This window comes from Bufo bufo, chromosome 3 (genome assembly GCF_905171765.1).
Source record: "Bufo bufo chromosome 3, aBufBuf1.1, whole genome shotgun sequence".
Taxonomy (NCBI): domain Eukaryota; kingdom Metazoa; phylum Chordata; class Amphibia; order Anura; family Bufonidae; genus Bufo; species Bufo bufo.
The window spans coordinates 321933714-321953320 of record NC_053391.1 but is presented as its reverse complement, the minus strand read 5'-3'; the positions used below and the strand labels follow the sequence as shown (position 1 = coordinate 321953320).

At 46.1% G+C, this 19607-nt stretch overlaps 1 protein-coding gene across 1 annotated transcript in view; it reads left to right on the top strand.

Moving 5' to 3' along the window:
• The first annotated feature begins 7109 nt into the window (after nt 1-7109).
• Nucleotides 7110-19607, top strand: part of LAPTM5 (lysosomal protein transmembrane 5) — a 100913-nt gene continuing 88415 nt past the window's right edge. The window contains exon 1 of the mRNA XM_040421905.1: nt 7110-7251. Within this exon, the coding sequence (XP_040277839.1) occupies nt 7165-7251 (87 nt within the window). The 5' untranslated portion in view covers nt 7110-7164. The remainder of the gene's footprint in view (nt 7252-19607) is intronic.

Genomic DNA, 19607 nt, shown 5'->3' with positions numbered 1-19607 from the left:
GTGCTGGTACTGCCTTTTTGGCAAAGAAATGACAGCTTGGGAGGATGCTCCACCTCAGCTCGGCACAAGCCATCAGTTCTCTGAAAGGGGCAGAGTCCACCACTTGGAAACGGAGGGACTGCAGCACCAGCAACTTGGCCAGGAACACATTCAGCATCTGTGCCATTGGATGAGTGCACGCATACTGTTGTCTCTTGGCAATCACTTCAGTGATCGATTGCTGATGGAATGACTGACGAGTAGTAGGAGCAGGAGCATCAGGACCAGTAGATGATGGGAAGGACAGACAGCTCCCTTCGGCTGAGGTGGTGGAGCCTGGACTGCTTGAAATCAAGTGCGTGCCACTGGGTGACGCAGCGGTTGCTGCGTCTGTCACGGAAGGTGAGGGAAGAGAAGCAAACCAAACAGCAAAATTAAACAAAACAGCAGGCTAGGCCCCAAGCCAGTACAAACAACAGAAGGGAAGGAAGGAGGACTTAACTGAAGACGAACTGGTTGCAGGAGATCCACCAAACACCAGTAGAGAACTCCAGGAGAAACTATAAACCGTAAGGGCTATAGTGAAAGGCAGGTATAAATAGCATTACTAACGAACTAATGAGCAGAACCTGTGAGTGGGTGGGATCCTGCCCAAAGCCACAACAAAGCAATCTGTCAGATAGATTCACGCGCAGCAAGTCTGACAGGGCAGGGCATAACATCGGAAGGCTGGACCACCACATCGGAGCCACCCAGGCCACTTATTGAAGACGCTGCATATGTTGATGCAGGGCCGTGGTGCCAACATTAGCACCCATGGCCACGCTTCACTTTCTGCCCACAGATTCTACAAATGGCCATATTCACCTCCTCCGGTGGCTTAACAAAAAACTGCCACACCGCCGAGTAGGTGATTTTACCCCCAACACTCCACACTGACTAACTGCTACTGTTGCTGCTTCCGTGAACCCCTGCACCACTACTTTCCGGGCAGGTAGGCTCCTGCGAAGCGGGTGGTCTACCCTGGGCACGTTTGTCTCCCAACCTCCCACTGCTGCCACCCTGCTAACTCCTGGCCACGCTAGTGACTTGCTGGCTCTGCCACTGCCTCACGGGCAAGCTGCCACTCTCTTTTCCCAATAATGATGGGGACCCTAAATCACCCGGCTCCCAAGTGCGATCAGCTACATCATCATCGTCCAGTACTGTCTGCACTTCACTGATGTCCTCTTCAACTGTCTCTTGGTCAGGAGCCTGACTGTTCGCAACACCAGCTCCCACGCCACTTTCCTTATCACTACTTGCCCGCCTACCGGAGGAAGCGGGGGATGTCTCCTCCACATCTTGGCTGGCCAGTAGCTGCTAACTGTCCTCTAGTAGCTCGTCCTCGCTGTATAGTGGAGCTGAGCCCACAGCATATAATACTTCTCTGGCTAAGGGAACAGAAAAGGACAGAGGCAGGTTGAGGACAGGTGAGGGCACAGAGCCTGCTCCTGGGCCATGCCCACTAAGGGTTGTGTTTGGCAAACCCACCGACTCTTGGCTGGGGGTGTCTGATGTCACTTGGGACGAAGTGAATGACCGAGTCAACGATTCAAGAACCGCTGGGTTGCTGGTCAAGACACAACCGCTAGATTAAACCGTGAGCTCAGGCCTCTCACTGTGACTCCTGCTGCCACACCCCCTTACTCTGCTGCGACCTGTGCCAGAAACATTTAGGACTCTGCCACTCCCCTGTGCAAGCCCTGACACTTCTCTGTCTGACATACTGTTTGTAACGGCATACAAGGGAATGCTGCAAACTCCGAACGGAACCTCACCAATAGCTGCTAGCAGACAAATAGGAAACGCACCCAAGCGGCTTACACTCCTAGCAATCAGTCTCTAACAGCATACAGTGAATCCCCCCCAAGAACGAGACGAGGCTCCGTGTTGAGGGTCAAGCAGTGGTCAGCCAGAGCTGTGTGTTTATTGTTCTTATATAACATTGTTACACACTAGTACCACCCACAGGGTTTTGTAAAAACAACCAATAAACACATTCAATACAGTAAAACACTCCCACACAAAATCCTCCCCTCTGCCTGTGATATAATTACCTTACACAATGGGTTGATGTAATTATCACAGGCAGGAGAATCCACAATGTCTTCTGTCCTGGAGACAACCGAGGAGTAATTCAATTATCTCTAAGGACAAAGGGAAATCGCCAATACACACGCGGGGACAATAGGACAGACATCACTACTCAAATATACAATGTCACAACCATTACAGTACACACAGACATTTAACTTATCCCCAGATGGCTTGGATCTGAGCGCTCAATATCCAAACAGCGCTCAGATGCCACATACACAGTCAAATCGCCATGGGGTTTAAGTTTAGCATGGGCTGATGAGAGGGCCCATAATCCTGGGGCAAGAGGCTGGCAAACAGGCCCCTCTAAAACCCAGTGGCGAGGTTAGTTTTGCCACACTGTTAGAGCAAATAAATAAATAAAAAGGAAAATAAATCACTCCAAAAAAGTTTGTAATTTTCTAACTTCACCACACAACGGCTAATAAGCCCCTTTTTTCCCCACTAATACAGACCAAAAAGAGCTTTAGAACATCTAACTGCACCGCAGAACGGCAAATATGCCCTTATTTTTCCACTTATACATGCCACAAATGGCTTTAGAACATATAACTGCACTGCTGAATGGCAAATATATTTTTATTTTGCCATTATTACACAACAAAAAGGGCTTTAGAACATATAACTAAACCGCTGAATGGCAAATATATTTTTATTTTGCCACTAATACACAACAAAAAGGGCTTTAGAACATATAACTGCACCGCTGAACGGCAAATAGGCCCTTATTTTTTTCCACTTATACACGCCACAAAAGGCTTTAGAACATATAATAGCACCGCTGAACGGCAAATAATATATTTTTTTTTGCCACTAATACACGCCAAAAAGGGCTTTAGAACATATAACTGCACCGCACAAGGGCAAATAAGACGTAGAAATATATCCTTGTAATAAATCCTGTTAATGGCTGTATCAAACAGCACTTGTACTCCAATAACAGGAACAGTTTGCTGGAATTACAGAGCTGTAAAATGGCAATTTGGATCCGCAGATAGTGCAGCACAGTGTAATAGGATTGTTCCTATTACCCAGGCTGTAAACTCCCCTACTGAACCCTGTTCTGCTTCAATACTGTGGAATGATTCCTTCCTATCCTTTCCCTGAACTTCTATACAGCAAAATAAAAGTTTTAAAGTCTTTCCTAGCACTGTCTCTAGCGCCTGCTGACGTCTCTCCCTGCACTAAGTACACTGGAAAATGGCTGAATCCAAGATGGCTGAGGCTATTTATAGGGCGGTGACATCACAGGAGCTGGCTGGCTGCATGCATGGCATTGTGGGTGATCCCTTATTGCCAGAGTTCCTTACTCCATATCATAACATGCGCAGAAGCCATTTTAGGAAAAAATGTGATTCGTTACTACAAAGTGTGAGGAAATACGGATTCGGTGCAAATTGAATTTTTCCTGAAATTCAGATTTAATTCCACTTCGTCAACTTCGATTCGCTCATCTCTATTCATAATGAATCTGATTTGTGCCAAATCTATTTGCCCATCTCTACTAAGCTATCTTGTGGGTGACTGCCCATGTAAGATTTTTTTTTTTTTTAAATGTTGCTTTATTGTTAGCATGTTTGCCAATAAAATATTATAAAATGCTCTACAAACACTGTTTTATCATTTTTCTCGCATTTATTTATTTGTTTATTTATTTTTTGCCCTTTGTTTTTTTTTTTAAAACATTGCAATGTGACAGTTGTTCAATCATGTTACCATAGACTCTATAGGAAAAAAAGAAGTCTAATTAAAAAACACTACCCCTCAAGAAAACCCTTGTAAAACACATGAATTTCTTGGTCTGTTTTTTTACAAGCTAGAAATTGTTAAAAAATAAGACTAAGCATGGAAGTACCCTGATAGCACAGGGTGGATTCACAAAATCTAATCTGTTAAAGGTGTTGTAAATGGGATTAGCAAAAAAGAAAAATACCTAGTATACATGAGAAATAAAACGCACATATTTAAATTGCTAAACTGACAATATCTATGGCAACTGTAAGGGTCCATTCACACATCCGTATGTGTTTTGCAGATCCGCAAATTGCGGTTCCGCAAAACACGGACACCGGCAATGTGCTTTCCGCATTTTGCAGACCGCACATCGCAGGCACTCTCATAGAAAATGCCTTTTCTTGTCCGCAATTGCAGACAAAAATAGGACATGTTCTACATTTTTGCGGAACTGAAGTGCTGCTCCGGAAGTGTGGTCCCGGAAGTGCGGATACGGACAGCACATTCCGGCCCTATTGAAAATGAATGGGTCCGCACCTGTTCTGCAAAATTGCGGAACGGATGCAGACCCATTTTGCAGACGTGTGAATGGACCCTAAGGCTGGGTTCACACTTGAGCGTTTTACAGCGCGTTCAAACGCGCTGTAAAACGCTCAACACATGAAAACCAATGCTTCCCTATGGCCCTGGTTCTCACTTGAGCGGTTTACAGCGCGTTTGAACGCGCTGAAAAACGCCCTACGCTCAAACAAGTTCTTGAGCTTCTTTGGGGCGTTTTGACGTGCGTTTGTGGCCATAGGACACTGTAGTCAATCACACAAACGCGCGTCAAACGCGCGTTTACTATTGCAAAAAACGCGCGTTAAACGCGCATATCAAATACGCTCAGGTCTGAACCCAGCCTAATAGAGTAGAAGTTTACTGGAATGAATGCACTATGAAATCAGCAGGAAGAGAAACTTACCAATATACTTAAAATATTCAGAAACATACCATTATCACCCTTTCTGAAACAAGTGTAGTACAGTTCTCCTTCTGGACATTTTGATAGCTGTGATTTGGGGTAAGCTTCACCCCTGCCTCCCTTACTAATATGACTTTGGCTTAAGTGGCTGTTCTCATTGTTTTCCACTTGTTATGTAATTAGATGCATCACGATTTTGCTATAATATTAGCTGTCGTAGCAAATACCAGGAGATTTTATAAGGAGCTGATAGCAGGAAGAAGTATCAATATGTGTCTGAAACACCATACGGTAAAAAATAAAATACTTTGCTACTCTGAGTGTTTGCAACTAGGGTTGAGCAAATCGAGCTTCTGATCATAGATCCAAAGTCAATTCGTTAAAAAAAATGTTGGCAATGCTGTTTCTGTTTGAATAGACTTTGGATCTATGAACATAAGCTCGATTCGCTCAACCCTATTTGTAACCATTAAGCTTTTTGGGCCACTCGTGTGAAGAACATAAAGTCTGTTCAACAAATTCTGCAATCATTCTTAAAGGGGAATCCAGTTAGCACTCCCTACATAGTCTGTAAAATTATGCTCCTAGGTTCTGTATCACTTGAAAAGACATTACATCATAATTTCTAACAGTTCCCATCTCTGAAGGACTCTCCTTATACTGTATATAGTAATCTCATTGGGTAGAAATGGATTTCTATTGCATACCATGCTCCTGAGTAAAACAAAACAAAACAAAACATGAAGGTACTTTATGAGCACCAGGACTAAAACACTAATATAATAAGACAAAATCATAAACAGGCGGAACTTACCAAAGTAGCGAATTCTTTGCTTATTCCGAACAAAAGTATGCCCTGGATAGCAAGACAGAGGCGGACATAGCACACCACGCAGGCTAACAGCTAGTAGTGACAGCCTGCGCTTCCTCAGGCACCTGCCTTTCTATCCAGAGCATACTTTTGTTCGGAATAAACAAAGAATTCACTACTTTGGTGAGTGCCACCTGTTTTCTTTATGATTTTGTATTATTAAAGCTTACTACAAGTCTGGAGCACCACCTAGAGTGAGCGGAAAGACCCACTCGTGGAGACGCACTACCAAATAGAGACGCACTAACTAATATATGGGACGAGAAGCAGTGCCACCCTTTCTTTGTTTCTTGTTTATTATTTTTAGTTTATTATTGTTTTTTATTATTATTATTATTATTATTATTTGTTGTTTCAATTAGCTTTGTTAAATGTTCTAATTAATGCAAGAACATACATATTAGGGAAACATTTCCATGACTCTTCCTATGGACTAAATCATTTATCAGGAATCTAAATATATGGCAAAATACTGGATTATATTTGGGAGTCCAATAATTTTTCATTTCCCTTTTTATTAATATCAACTTTAAAAGGATAATGATCATTAATTTTATGTATAGAAATAGGTTAAGAATATATAATTTAAAAAATAAATCAAGCAATATAAATTATAAGAGATGGAAGAAACTGGTACCTAAATATAAATGAATCGATTGTCTGTAATCATTGTAGTGATTACAGTGTAATAGCAGAATGCATGATCACATGCTTTGGAAATTAAGTTCCACCATAGATTTTCTGTGGATCTTGAATTTGAAGTTTTTCTTGTGAGTCTGAAATTGTTCTAACATGTTTCAACGCTAAGATGTCTGAGGAAAACTAATACCTCTTAAACTGGAGGTATCAGAACCTACTGTATGTAACACAAAGACAATGAAGGAATCGAATCCATAGTTGGTAAAAATGGTGACTGTATGGTGAAGCAGCGCTTGGTATTATCAACAAAATCCACCACGGGTACCAAGCGGTCACCACTTATCTGGTAGGGTATATTGGTTACAAAGTCCAAAAAAATGGATTGTCTTTGTCTCTAAAGAATAGGAAATGTCATAATTTGCTCCACAGAGTTTTCATTATTGTTGGCAGCACATTCACTTTTACAAAGTTTACACGTGGCAATGAACTTAAATGAACATTTGTACAAATAGTCTTTCAGGAGATCCCTGCCCTGTTTAAATAAGCCCTAAAGGAGGAGTGAGGGCTATGAGACAATAGGCAATAGACTTTACAGTGCCCACCATGAATATTAGGGGAGTTGTAGATAAATTGTGTTGGGTATATTATGCATATTGTGCCGGCTACATTATAAGAGAAAAACCGTGCATTTATACTGATAGCTTTACCATTTCACACATCTTAACTCATGCGTTAAAAAGCATGAACACAGGAAGGAAGTTGGTTTAAGGCTTCGCCTTCACAGTAAATTCATTCATGTCTTATAAACAGTGACCCAGCAGAAACTACAACGAGCAACATGACACCAGAACAAATCAAAGGAACATCCAAACCCATGGGCTTACAGGTCCAATTACCGGCTTATATGATGGCCATATATCATTTGGTGAGTAATTGATTTTCTACTTGGGCCTTTTTTACAATCAATGTAGACAACCAGAATTAAACATTTCTACTGATTAATATATCAGGCTGTCACATTTGCAGAAAAATATCTATTGAGTGTGGAAACTTTTTTGACATTTAAATTTTTCATTTACAATTTTTCTTAAAATGTAAAATGTAATTCTATCTGTGTCTTTGTACCTGATTTTCTTCAGGGATTCTATTTCTGTTTCTGTGTCTATTTTATCCTGAAAGTCAACATGTTACACCAAGACTTTGATGTAGCATATTTGACGTATTACCATTATTCTAAGGGAACGGCCACAAAGTCAGGTTTCTGCATACAGTTTTGAAAGGCAAAACTAGGAGTGAATTAAAAAAAGAAGAGAGATTGTGTTTTTCCTTTACACTTTCTCTCCTTTAATGATCCACTCCTAATTTTGGCTTTCAAAGAAACCTGACTGCATAACCATACCTTAGGGCTCATGCACACGACAATGCTATATTTTGCGGTCTGAAAATTGCAGATCCGCAAAACACAGATGCCACCCGTGTGCGTTCCTCAATTTGCAGAACGGGCCGCCCATAATAGAAACAAAACGGACAAGAATAGTATATGTTCTATTTTTTTTTTTGTTGCTCCACGGAATGGAGCGACGGATGCTGACAGCACACGTGCTGTCCACATCTTTTGCAGCCCCATTGAAGTGAATGGGTCATTTTTTGTGGCTCGGATGCAGAACTAAACCAAGTTAGTGTGCATGAGCCCTTAAGATCCAAAAAATGTTCCTTGTGACTGTTCCATTTATGGCTTATTTAGATTAGCAATGTAAAATTTGTGCATGTGCCATCTGCTAAAAATGGACGATTTTCCACCTGTACGTCATCAATATTGTCTGTGGCAGCATTCCGTTTCTCCATGTTTTCCATCCGTATGGCAGCAGAGCGTTATCTCTTTTTCATGACCATCAAAAATAGAAAGATATAATCTTTCTAAGAACAGACTGTGACACTGTGACACTGTTGCAACACTTGCGGTTGCCCGCGGCAACGTGTTTCTGTCTGTGCATGCGGTGGCAGTGTCTCGGCCTTCTGGGTGATTGCCGTGACATGGTTGCCACGCATGTTGTTGCCTGTGGCAACGTTTAGCTTTCTTTGCTTGTGTGTGCACTTCCCCTTTAAGTGGCTTCTTTCCCCTGTCTGGTGATGTAAGGGTTATCTACCTTGCTGGGTGTGGTCACTTCTTATACCTGTGGCTTTAGGTCAGGAGGCAGTTGTACTCCAGCCTTGGTGTGTGCTGGAGTTAAGCTCCTTGTCTGGTATTTCCATCTGTCCAATGAGGGCCACCCTTGTGGTCATCAATGTTATCATGGTGTCTCCTTCCCTTCCTGTCCCTTTGTGTATGGAGTGGGTTTTGATCAGGGTGTTGGTATGTCTATTTTTGGTGTTACATGTCTGGTAGTGTTTGGTGTCCAGCATGTTGTTTAGACATTCCCGTTTCACATTTATTGCAGCTATGGTGTCCTGGGTTCCTGTGTGGTTTGTGGTGTGTGCTGTGTCCTTTAATGTTTGTGTGGACACCAGCACTTGTGCACGGGTTCCAGTCAGTGTGTCTGTGGCAGGTAAGTGTGTTACTGGTTTCACTTACCTGCCATCTCTCTATAGCTATATGTGTTCCCCTCTCCTTGCAGCCTGGCCTCAGATAGAGACTCCTGTTCCTCCATGACTGGGATGAACAGGTCGTCTCTTCCCTGCTCCTTGGTGAGGGATTACCAGGGCGACTTAGGATTTCTAGGTATCCTGAGTATGAGTCGTCCTACCATCGGGGTCCGCTCATACAGTAGGAGTCAGGGAGAGGATTAGGGACGCGGTAGGAGGTGACCTGCTCCCTTATTACTCCTTTTGGCCAGGCTGATCCCCTTTACCCTCTGACACCGCACGGTGGGGGATTTCCCCCACTCCCCGCCGTGACAGCTACTGGGGAAAGTTTAACTCTAGATAAGTTTGTAAAAGAAAAGTTCAAATGTGCCAAATCTACAGTAAACTTTGTTAACCCTAATAGGAGATTCAACAAACCAATCAGAAATACACTAGATGGACAAAAGACTGATCCTTTAACTACATTGATATTATACGAACCCATGAGGGGAAAATAATACATTACTGGTGTGAAACAAATAGAGAATTGAATTAGGCTTAGATGACATTATAGAACCTGAAACATGGTGTATTAAGTACAAAGGGGGAGATTCATCAAACTGGTGTAAAGTAGAACTTGGTTATTTGCCCATAGCAACAAATCGGATTCTAACTTTTATTTTCCAAAGGAGCTGTGAAAAATGGAAGGTGGATCTGATTGGTTGCTATGGGAAACTGAGCCACTTTTACTTTACACTAGTTTGATAAATCCCCCACAAAGTGGTTTTGTTTGGCTTTTAATATTGAGTCCAGTTGTAAATGATTGGAAGTGATTTATGATGTTGCAGCACTGGCCACAATTATAGGCGTATATATGGAGTAAAGGAAGTAAAGGAATCATCATGCTAATTATCCCTGTCGGACAACCCTTTCTCTAAAGGAAGCCATCCAAGCAATGATCTGCTCATCGTAGGCCTAGTGAAAGCTGTGGGAAGCCTGCAACTATAGTACTAAATGGTGCCCCTATTTGATGCATATGTCTTTTTTCAATGAAGTACTATGGACTATGTGACTATGTATCTTCTCCTAAGAAGAGCTTTGATATTCTCAAGAGAAGAGATGGGTTTTTTTTTTGTATTTCTTTCTTTCTAGTTGGAATGTACTGACTTAAAGGATGATTAAATTCAATCAACTTTCCATAACAACGCATCTGCTTTTATTACCAATTTTGGCAAAGTATGAAAGCTTTGCTTGTGATTTCTTAAGTTACTACATTTTCAAATTACTAAAGTAAAGTTACATAATTGATATAAACTTGCTTTTAACACTAATAATACATTTATTCAAGGTTATGGTAGTTTTTGAAATGGCAGAAGCAGAAATCTTCCTTCTCCAAATTATTTTTCAGAACCTATTTTTTCTGCTTCTTTTGAAAGTGTCAGATTTGTAAACGGCACAGTAGTCATTTCTGAACTCTGTAAAAATTATATATACGGTAGGTTGTTAAAGGGAGTCTGTCACCTCATTTTCACAAATATAACTAACAGCATTGCCCCACAGAAGATTGCAAATGCATTTCAAACATCCCTGTGTACTTTGTGTCTTTAAAAATGTCCAGGGAAAAAAAATGCTTTTATTCTGCTGAAAAACTGCTTCCAAGTGCCCAGCTGGGCCGGCTTCGCTGTTCCAAGTGCCCAAAGCAAAGCAGACTAAGGCCTCATGCACACGACCGTATTTTTTTGCGGTCCGCAAAACGGGGTTCCGTTTTTCCGTGATCCGTGACCGTTTTTTCGTCCGTGGGTCTTCCTTGATTTTTGGAGGATCCACGGACATGAAAAAAAAGTCGTTTTGGTGTCCGCCTGGCCGTGCGGAGCCAAACGGATCCGTCCTGAATTACAATGCAAGTCAATGGGGACGGATCCGTTTGACGTTGACACAATATGGTGCAATTTCAAACGGATCCGTTCCCCATTGACTTTCAATGTAAAGTCAGGAGTTAATATACCATCGGATCGGAGTTTTCTCCAATCCGATGGTATATTTTAACTTGAAGCGTCCCCATCACCATGGGAACACCTCTATGTTAGAATATACCGTCGGATTTGAGTTACATTGTGAAACTCAAATCCGACAGTATATTCTAACACAGAGGCGTTCCCATGGTGATGGGGACGCTTCAGGTTAGAATATACTAAAAGAACTGTGTACATGACTGCCCCCTGCTGCCTGGCAGGTGCTGCCAGGCAGCAGGGGGCAGACCCCCCCTGTAGTTAACACATTGGTGGACAGTGTGGCCGCCCCCCCCCCTCCCTCCCCTGTAGTTAACTCATTGGTGGCCAGTGCGGCCAGCCCCCCCCTGTAGTTTATTCATTGGTGGCCAGTGGGCCCCCCCTCCCCTGTAGTTAACTCATTGGTGGCCAGTGCGGCCGGCCCCCCTCCCTCCCCTGTAGTTAACTCGTTGGTGGCCAGTGGGCCCCCCCCTCCCCTGTAGTTAACTAATTGGTGGCCAGTGGGCCCCCCCCCTTCCTCCCCTGTAGTTAACTCGTTGGTGGCCAGTTGGCCTTCTCCCCTCCCTCCCCCTCCTAATTAAAATCTCCCCCCTATCATTGGTGGCAGCGGAGTGTACCGATCGGAGTCCCAGTTTAATCGCTGGGGCACCGATCGGTAACCATGGCAACCAGGACGCTACTGCAGTCCCGGTTGCCATGGTTACTTAGCAATTTGTAGAACCATTATACTTACCTGTGAGCTGCGATGTCTGCGTCCGGTCGGGAGCTCCTCCTACTGGTAAGTGACAGGTCCGGCCGGGAGCTCCTCCTACTGGTAAGTGACAGGTCATGTCACTTACCAGTAGGAGGAGCTCCCGGCCGGACCTGTCACTTACCAGTAGGAGGAGCTCCCGACCGGACCTGTCACTTACCAGTAGGAGGAGCTCCCGACCGGACGCAGACATCGCAGCTCACAGGTAAGTATAATGCCCTCCCCTGCCCCGCCACAGCATATCTATCTGAATCGCTGTCCTGAGGACGGCGATACAGATGACTATGGAGATGAGCGCTTTCACAGTGGAAGCGCTCATCTCCCTGTGCCCTGCCGCCACCCCCCACTTGTCACCAGGGCCGCGCCGCCTGGAGCCATCGCCTCACTTTGCCTAATTGGCGGTGCGGCCCTGATAGCACCCTCCCCTCCTGGAATTTTGTGCCCGGGGCAATGGCCCCGCCCATGCTATGCCACTGGCCAGCGGGGCTCAAGAGGCAGCTACCTTGGGCCCCCCAGGAGCAACTGGCCCGGGTCAGCTGCCCCTTTTGCCCCGCGTTAAAGATGGCCCTGGATGGACTCCTTATCTCTGTTCTCTCACATTATAAACACTCATTATAGCTTCTTATTGATCTTACTGATAAGAATGTGGTTTAAATAAGTGTTTATGACCTCTTAGTAGTTTAGAGATAAGGGTTATTAGCTGAACAGCACAAAGTGAAAGTACCAGTCACACAGAAAAACTGTTAACCCTTTGTGGCAGAGTGGCTCAATATTTGTTAATAAAGGACAATTGAAAATATGATTTTTCACCAAAAATGAGTAAAATGCAATCATAAAAAAATTGCCTCCAAAGGTGTACATGGCCTTTAAAGCTGATGTTTTAGAAGCCAGAAAAATGAAGCATAAGGATTTGACCTGCCGATATTGATCCAAATAAGAAGGACTGATGAACCAGGGATATTGTCATGGGAAAGCATGGCTCATTGATAGGGATTGAAGGCTACTCTGTCTGGACTATTCCCACAGAACAGTTGCTGCTATAGCAAAAAAAATGTTGAAAAGGTTAATGCTGGCTATGATAAAAAGTGTCAGAACACACAGTACTATACAGCTCGCAGAGTATGGGAAAATACAGCCAAAGACCAGTCAGCGTGTCCATGCTGACCCCTCTTCAAAAGCACCTACAATGGGTTCTTGAACTGGGCCACGGAGCAATGGAAAAAGGTGACATGATATAATTACGTTTTTTTTTTACATCATATGTACAGCTAGACATGTGTGTAACTCACCTGGATAACCGATAACCCAGTGAAGGTATATTCTTAAAGGCTATGGACACCTTTAGGGGGAATTTTTTATTTTTTTTATTGCAGTGCAATTATTTTGAGCTAAAAAAATGTAAATTCGTTTTTTATTTTAAAATTTCAGCCCTTTCACTATACAGGGTTGAGATTCTCTATTAGCAGGCTCTGTGTTTACACTGTGTCCTGTCAGCTGATGGCTCATGTGAAGCTTATCGCTGATTTCCTGAGAGCTCGTAAACACTCATTATAGCTCACTTCTTATCATAATGATAAAAAGATGGCTTATGAGCTGTTAGTAATTCAAAGATAAAAGCTAAACCTAGCCAATGGCAGCTCAAAGTAAAAGTGAAAGTAAGAGGCTAAAACTTAACCCTTTATGACAACTGCTGAAATTTTTTCATAAAGACCAACAGAAAAAAAGTGATTTTTAGCCCAAATTCAGTAAAATGGAATCATGAAAATAATTGCCTCTGAATGTGTTCACAGCCTTTGAATTCTCAAGACAAATAGATTGATGTGCTTCTTCAGAAAGCTGTTTTACGTTTAATACTTTTTATTGGTTTTTAAAAAAAGACATACATTGTTATCTTGGAAAGGGACAAATGGCTACGTAGTTAACACTGTATATAATCACGATGGCAACACCGGTAGCCGATATACATACCACAGTAAAATATAAGACAAACGGAGGTAGACTAACAGTACACCATAGAACAAACATAAGAGCATACAAACATAAAAAACATACAGTGCAATCGTTAGGACACGTTTGCGCAGGCATAATTCTATCAAGATATACTCCTGTATACAGGACATCGACTGTATATATAGAATATACTTAAATATATCAGACAGGGGATGGTACAGCAAGCGGAGAAGCTCTCCATATGCTCCATTCCCTCTCAAACCTCGCGGCGGCGTCGTCAGCTCCCGCCAGTAGAGTTGAGCGAACACCTGGATGTTCGGGTTCGAGAAGTTCGGCCGAACTTCCCGGAAATGTTCGGGTTCGGGATCCGAACCCGACCCGAACTTCGTCCCGAACCCGAACCCCATTAAAATCAATGGGGACCCGAACTTTTCGGCACTAAAAAGGCTGTAAAACAGCCCAGGAAAGAGCTAGAGGGCTGCAAAAGGCAGCAACATGTAGGTAAATCCCCTGCAAACAAATGTAGATAGGGAAATGAATTAAAATAAAAATAAAAAAAATAAAAATTTACCAATATCAATTGGACAGAGGTCCCATAGCAGAGAATCTGGCTTCACGTCAGCAGAGAATCAGTCTCTTCATGCCATAGCAAAGAATCTGGCTTCATGTCAGCAGAGAATCAGTCTCTTCATGCCATAGCAGAGAATCTGGCTTCATGTCAGCACAGAATCAGTCTTCATGTCATAGCAGAGAATCAGGCTTCACGTCACCCACCACTGGAACAGGCCACTGTCACACATTTAGGCCCCGGCACCCAGACAGAGGAGAGAGGTCCCGTAACAGAGAATCTGGCCTTATGTCAGCGCAGAATCAGTCTTCATGTCATAGCAGAGAATCAGGCTTCACGTCACCCACCACTGGAACAGGCCACTGTCACACATTTAGGCCCCGGCACCCAGACAGAGGAGAGAGGTCCCGTAACAGAGAATCTGGCCTTATGTCAGCGCAGAATCAGTCTTCATGTCATAGCAGAGAATCAGGCTTCACATCACCCACCACTGGAACAGGCCACTGTCACATATTTAGGCCCCGGCACCCAGACAGAGGTGAGAGGTCCCGTAACAGAGAATCTGGCCTTATGTCAGCACAGAATCTGTCTTCATGTCATAGCAGAGAAGCAGGCTTCACGTCACCCACCACTGGAACAGGCCACTGTCACACATTTAGGCCCAGGCACCCAGGCAGAGGAGAGCGGTCCCGTAACAGAGAATCTGGCCTTATGTCAGCGCAGAATCTGTATTCATGTCATAGCAGAGAATCAGGCTTCACGTCACCCACCACTGGAACAGGCCACTGTCACACATTTAGGCCCCGGCACCCAGACAGAGGAGAGCGGTCCCGTAACAGAGAATCTGGCCTTATGTCAGCGCAGAATCTGTCTTCATGTCATAGCAGAGAATCAGGCTTCACGTCAGCCACCACTGGAACAGGCCACTGTCACACATTTCGGCCCTGGCACCCAGGCAGAGGAGAGAGGTCCCGTAACAGAGAATCTGGCCTTATGTCAGCGCAGAATCTGTATTCATGTCATAGCAGAGAATCAGGCTTCACGTCACCCACCACTGGAACAGGCCACTGTCACACATTTAGGCCCCGTCACCCAGACAGAGGAGAGCGGTGCCGTAACAGAGAATCTGGCCTTATGTCAGCGCAGAATCTGTCTTCATGTCATAGCAGAGAATCAGGCTTCACGTCACCCACCACTGGAACAGGCCACTGTCACACATTTAGGCCCCGGCACCCAGACAGAGGAGAGAGGTCCCGTAACAGAGAATCTGGCCTTATATCAGCGCAGAATCAGTCTTCATGTCATAGCAGAGAATCAGGCTTCACGACACCCACCACTGGAACAGGCCACTGTCACACATTTAGGCCCCGGCACCCAGACAGAGGAGAGCGGTCCCGTAACAGAGAATCTGGCCTTATGTCAGCGCAGAATCTGTCTTCATGTCATAGCAGAGAATCAGGCTTCACGTCAGCCACCACTGGAACAGGCCACTGTCACACATTTAGGCCCCGGCACCCAGACAGAGGAGAGCGGTCCCGTAACAGAGAATCTGGCCTTATGTCAGCGCAGAATCTGTCTTCATGTCATAGCAGAGAATCAGGCTTCACGTCACCCACCACTGGAACAGGCCACTGTCACACATTTAGGCCCCGACACCCAGACAGAGGAGAGCGGTCCCGTAACAGAGAATCTGGCCTTATGTCAGCGCAGAATCTGTCTTCATGTCATAGCAGAGAATCAGGCTTCACGTCACCCACCACTGGAACAGGCCACTGTCACACATTTAGGCCCCGGCACCCAGACAGAGGAGAGCGGTCCCGTAACAGAGAATCTGGCCTTATGTCAGCGCAGAATCTGTCTTCATGTCATAGCAGAGAATCAGGCTTCACGTCAGCCACCACTGGAACAGGCCACTGTCACACATTTAGGCCCTGGCACCCAGGCAGAGGAGAGAGGTCCCGTAACAGAGAATCTGGCCTTATGTCAGCGCAGAATCTGTATTCATGTCATAGCAGAGAATCAGGCTTCACGTCACCCACCACTGGAACAGGCCACTGTCACACATTTAGGCCCCGTCACCCAGACAGAGGAGAGCGGTCCCGTAACAGAGAATCTGGCCTTATGTCAGCGCAGAATCTGTCTTCATGTCATAGCAGAGAATCAGGCTTCACGTCACCCACCACTGGAACAGGCCACTGTCACACATTTAGGCCCCGGCACCCAGACAGAGGAGAGAGGTCCCGTAACAGAGAATCTGGCCTTATGTCAGCGCAGAATCTGTATTCATGTCATAGCAGAGAATCAGGCTTCACGTCACCCACCACTGGAACAGGCCACTGTCACACATTTAGGCCCCGTCACCCAGACAGAGGAGAGCGGTGCCGTAACAGAGAATCTGGCCTTATGTCAGCGCAGAATCTGTCTTCATGTCATAGCAGAGAATCAGGCTTCACGTCACCCACCACTGGAACAGGCCACTGTCACACATTTAGGCCCCGGCACCCAGACAGAGGAGAGCGGTCCCGTAACAGAGAATCTGGCCTTATGTCAGCGCAGAATCTGTCTTCATGTCATAGCAGAGAATCAGGCTTCACATCAGCCACCACTGGAACAGGCCACTGTCACACATTTAGGCCCTGGCACCCAGGCAGAGGAGAGAGGTCCCGTAACAGAGAATCTGGCCTTATGTCAGCGCAGAATCTGTATTCATGTCATAGCAGAGAATCAGGCTTCACGTCACCCACCACTGGAACAGGCCACTGTCACACATTTAGGCCCCGTCACCCAGACAGAGGAGAGCGGTCCCGTAACAGAGAATCTGGCCTTATGTCAGCGCAGAATCTGTCTTCATGTCATAGCAGAGAATCAGGCTTCACGTCACCCACCACTGGAACAGGCCACTGTCACACATTTAGGCCCCGGCACCCAGACAGAGGAGAGCGGTCCCGTAACAGAGAATCTGGCCTTATGTCAGCGCAGAATCTGTCTTCATGTCATAGCAGAGAATCAGGCTTCACGTCAGCCACCACTGGAACAGGCCACTGTCACACATTTAGGCCCAGGCACCCAGGCAGAGGAGAGCGGTCCCGTAACAGAGAATCTGGCCTTATGTCAGCGCAGAATCTGTATTCATGTCATAGCAGAGAATCAGGCTTCACGTCTCCCACCACTGGAACAGGCCACTGTCACACATTTAGGCTCCGGCACCCAGACAGAGGAGAGGTTCATTCAACTTTGGGTTGCCCCGCAATATAATGGTAAAATGAAATTAAAAATAGTATTGAATGAGGAAGTGCCCTGGAGTAGAATAATATATTGTTAAGGGGAGGTAGTTAATATGTAATCTGCACAAGGGATGGACAGGTCCTGTGGGATCCATGCCTGGTTCATTTTTATGAACGTCAGCTTGTCCACATTGGCTGTAGACAGGCGGCTGCGTTTGTCTGTAATGACGCCCCCTGCCGTGCTGAATACACGTTCAGACAAAACGCTGGCCGCCGGGCAGGCCAGCACCTCCAAGGCATAAAAGGCTAGCTCTGGCCACGTGGACAATTTGGAGACCCAGAAGTTGAATGGGGCCGAACCATCAGTCAGTACGTGGAGGGGTGTGCACAGGTACTGTTCACCATGTTAGTGAAATGTTGCCTCCTGCTAACACGTTCCGTATCAGGTGGTGGTGCACTTAGCTGTGGCGTGTTGACAAAACTTTTCCACATCTCTGCCATGCTAACCCTGCCCTCAGAGGAGCTGGGCGTGACACAGCTGCGTTGGCGACCTCTTGCTCCTCCTCTGCCTTCGCCTTGGGCTTCCACTGGTTCCCCTGTGACATTTGGGAATGCTCTCAGTAGCGCGTCTACCAACATGCGCTTGTACTCGCGCATCTTCCTATCACGCTCCAGTGTAGGAAGTAAGGTGGGCACATTGTCTTTGTACCGGGGATCCAGCAGGGTGGCAACCCAGTAGTCCGCACACGTTAAAATGTGGGCAACTCTGCTGTCGTTGCGCAGGCACTGCAGCATGTAGTCGCTCATGTGTGCCAGGCTGCCCAGAGGTAAGGACAAGCTGTCCTCTGTGGGAGGCGTATCGTCATCATCCTGTGTTTCCCCCCAGCCACGCACCAGTGATGGGCCCGAGCTGCTTTGGGTGCCACCCCGCTGTGAACATGCTTCATCCTCATCCTCCTCCACCTCCTCCTCATCCTCGTCCTCCTCGTCCTCCAGTAGTGGGCCCTGTCTGGCCACATTTGTACCTGGCCTCTGGTGTTGCAAAAAACCTCCCTCTGAGTCACTTCGAAGAGACTGGCCTGAAAGTGCTAAAAATGACCCCTCTTCCTCCTCTTCCTCCTGGGCCACCTCCTCTTCCATCATCGCCCTAAGTGTTTTCTCAAGGAGACATAGAAGTGGTATTGTAACGCTGATAATGGCGTCATCGCCACTGGCCATGTTGGTGGAGTACTCGAAACAGCGCAACAGGGCACACAGGTCTCGCATGGAGGCCCAGTCATTGGTGGTGAAGTGGGTCTGATCCGCAGTGCGACTGACCCGTGCGTGCTGCAGCTGAAACTCCACTATGGCCTGCTGCTGCTCGCACAGTCTGTCCAGCATATGCAAGGTGGAGTTCCACCTGGTGGGTACGTCGCATATGAGGCGGTGAGCGGGAAGGCCGAAGTTACGCTGTAGCGCAGACAGGCGAGCAGCGGCAGGGTGTGAACGCCGGAAGCGCGAACAGACGGCCCGCACTTTATGCAGCAGCTCTGACATGTCGGGATAGTTGCGAATGAACTTCTGCACCACCAAATTCAGCACATGCGCCAGGCAAGGGATGTGCGTCAAACCGGCTAGTCCCAGAGCTGCAACGAGATTTCGCCCATTATCGCACACCACCAGGCCGGGCTTGAGGCTCACCGGCGGCAACCACTCGTCGGTCTGTTGTTCTATACCCCGCCACAACTCCTGTGCGGTGTGGGGCCTGTCCCCCAAACATATGAGTTTCAGAATGGCCTGCTGACGTTTACCCCGTGCTGTGCTGAAGTTGGTGGTGAAGGTGTGTGGCTGACTGGATGAGAAGGTGGAAGAAGAGGAGGAGGAAGCTGAGTAGGAGGAGGAGGAGACAGGAGGCAAAGAATGTTGCCCTGCGATCCTTGGCGGCGGAAGGACGTGCGCCAAATAGCTCTCCGCCTGGGGCCCAGCCGCCACTACATTTACCCAGTGTGCAGTTAGGCAGATATAGCGTCCCTGGCCGTGCTTACTGGTCCACGTATCTGTGGTTAGGTGGACCTTGCCACAGATGGCGTTGCGCAGTGCACACTTGATTTTATCGGACACTTGTTTGTGCAGGGAAGGCACGGCTCTCTTAGAGAAGTAGTGGCGGCTGGGAACAACATACTGTGGGACAGCAAGTGACATGAGCTGTTTGAAGCTGTGTGTGTCCACCAGCCTAAA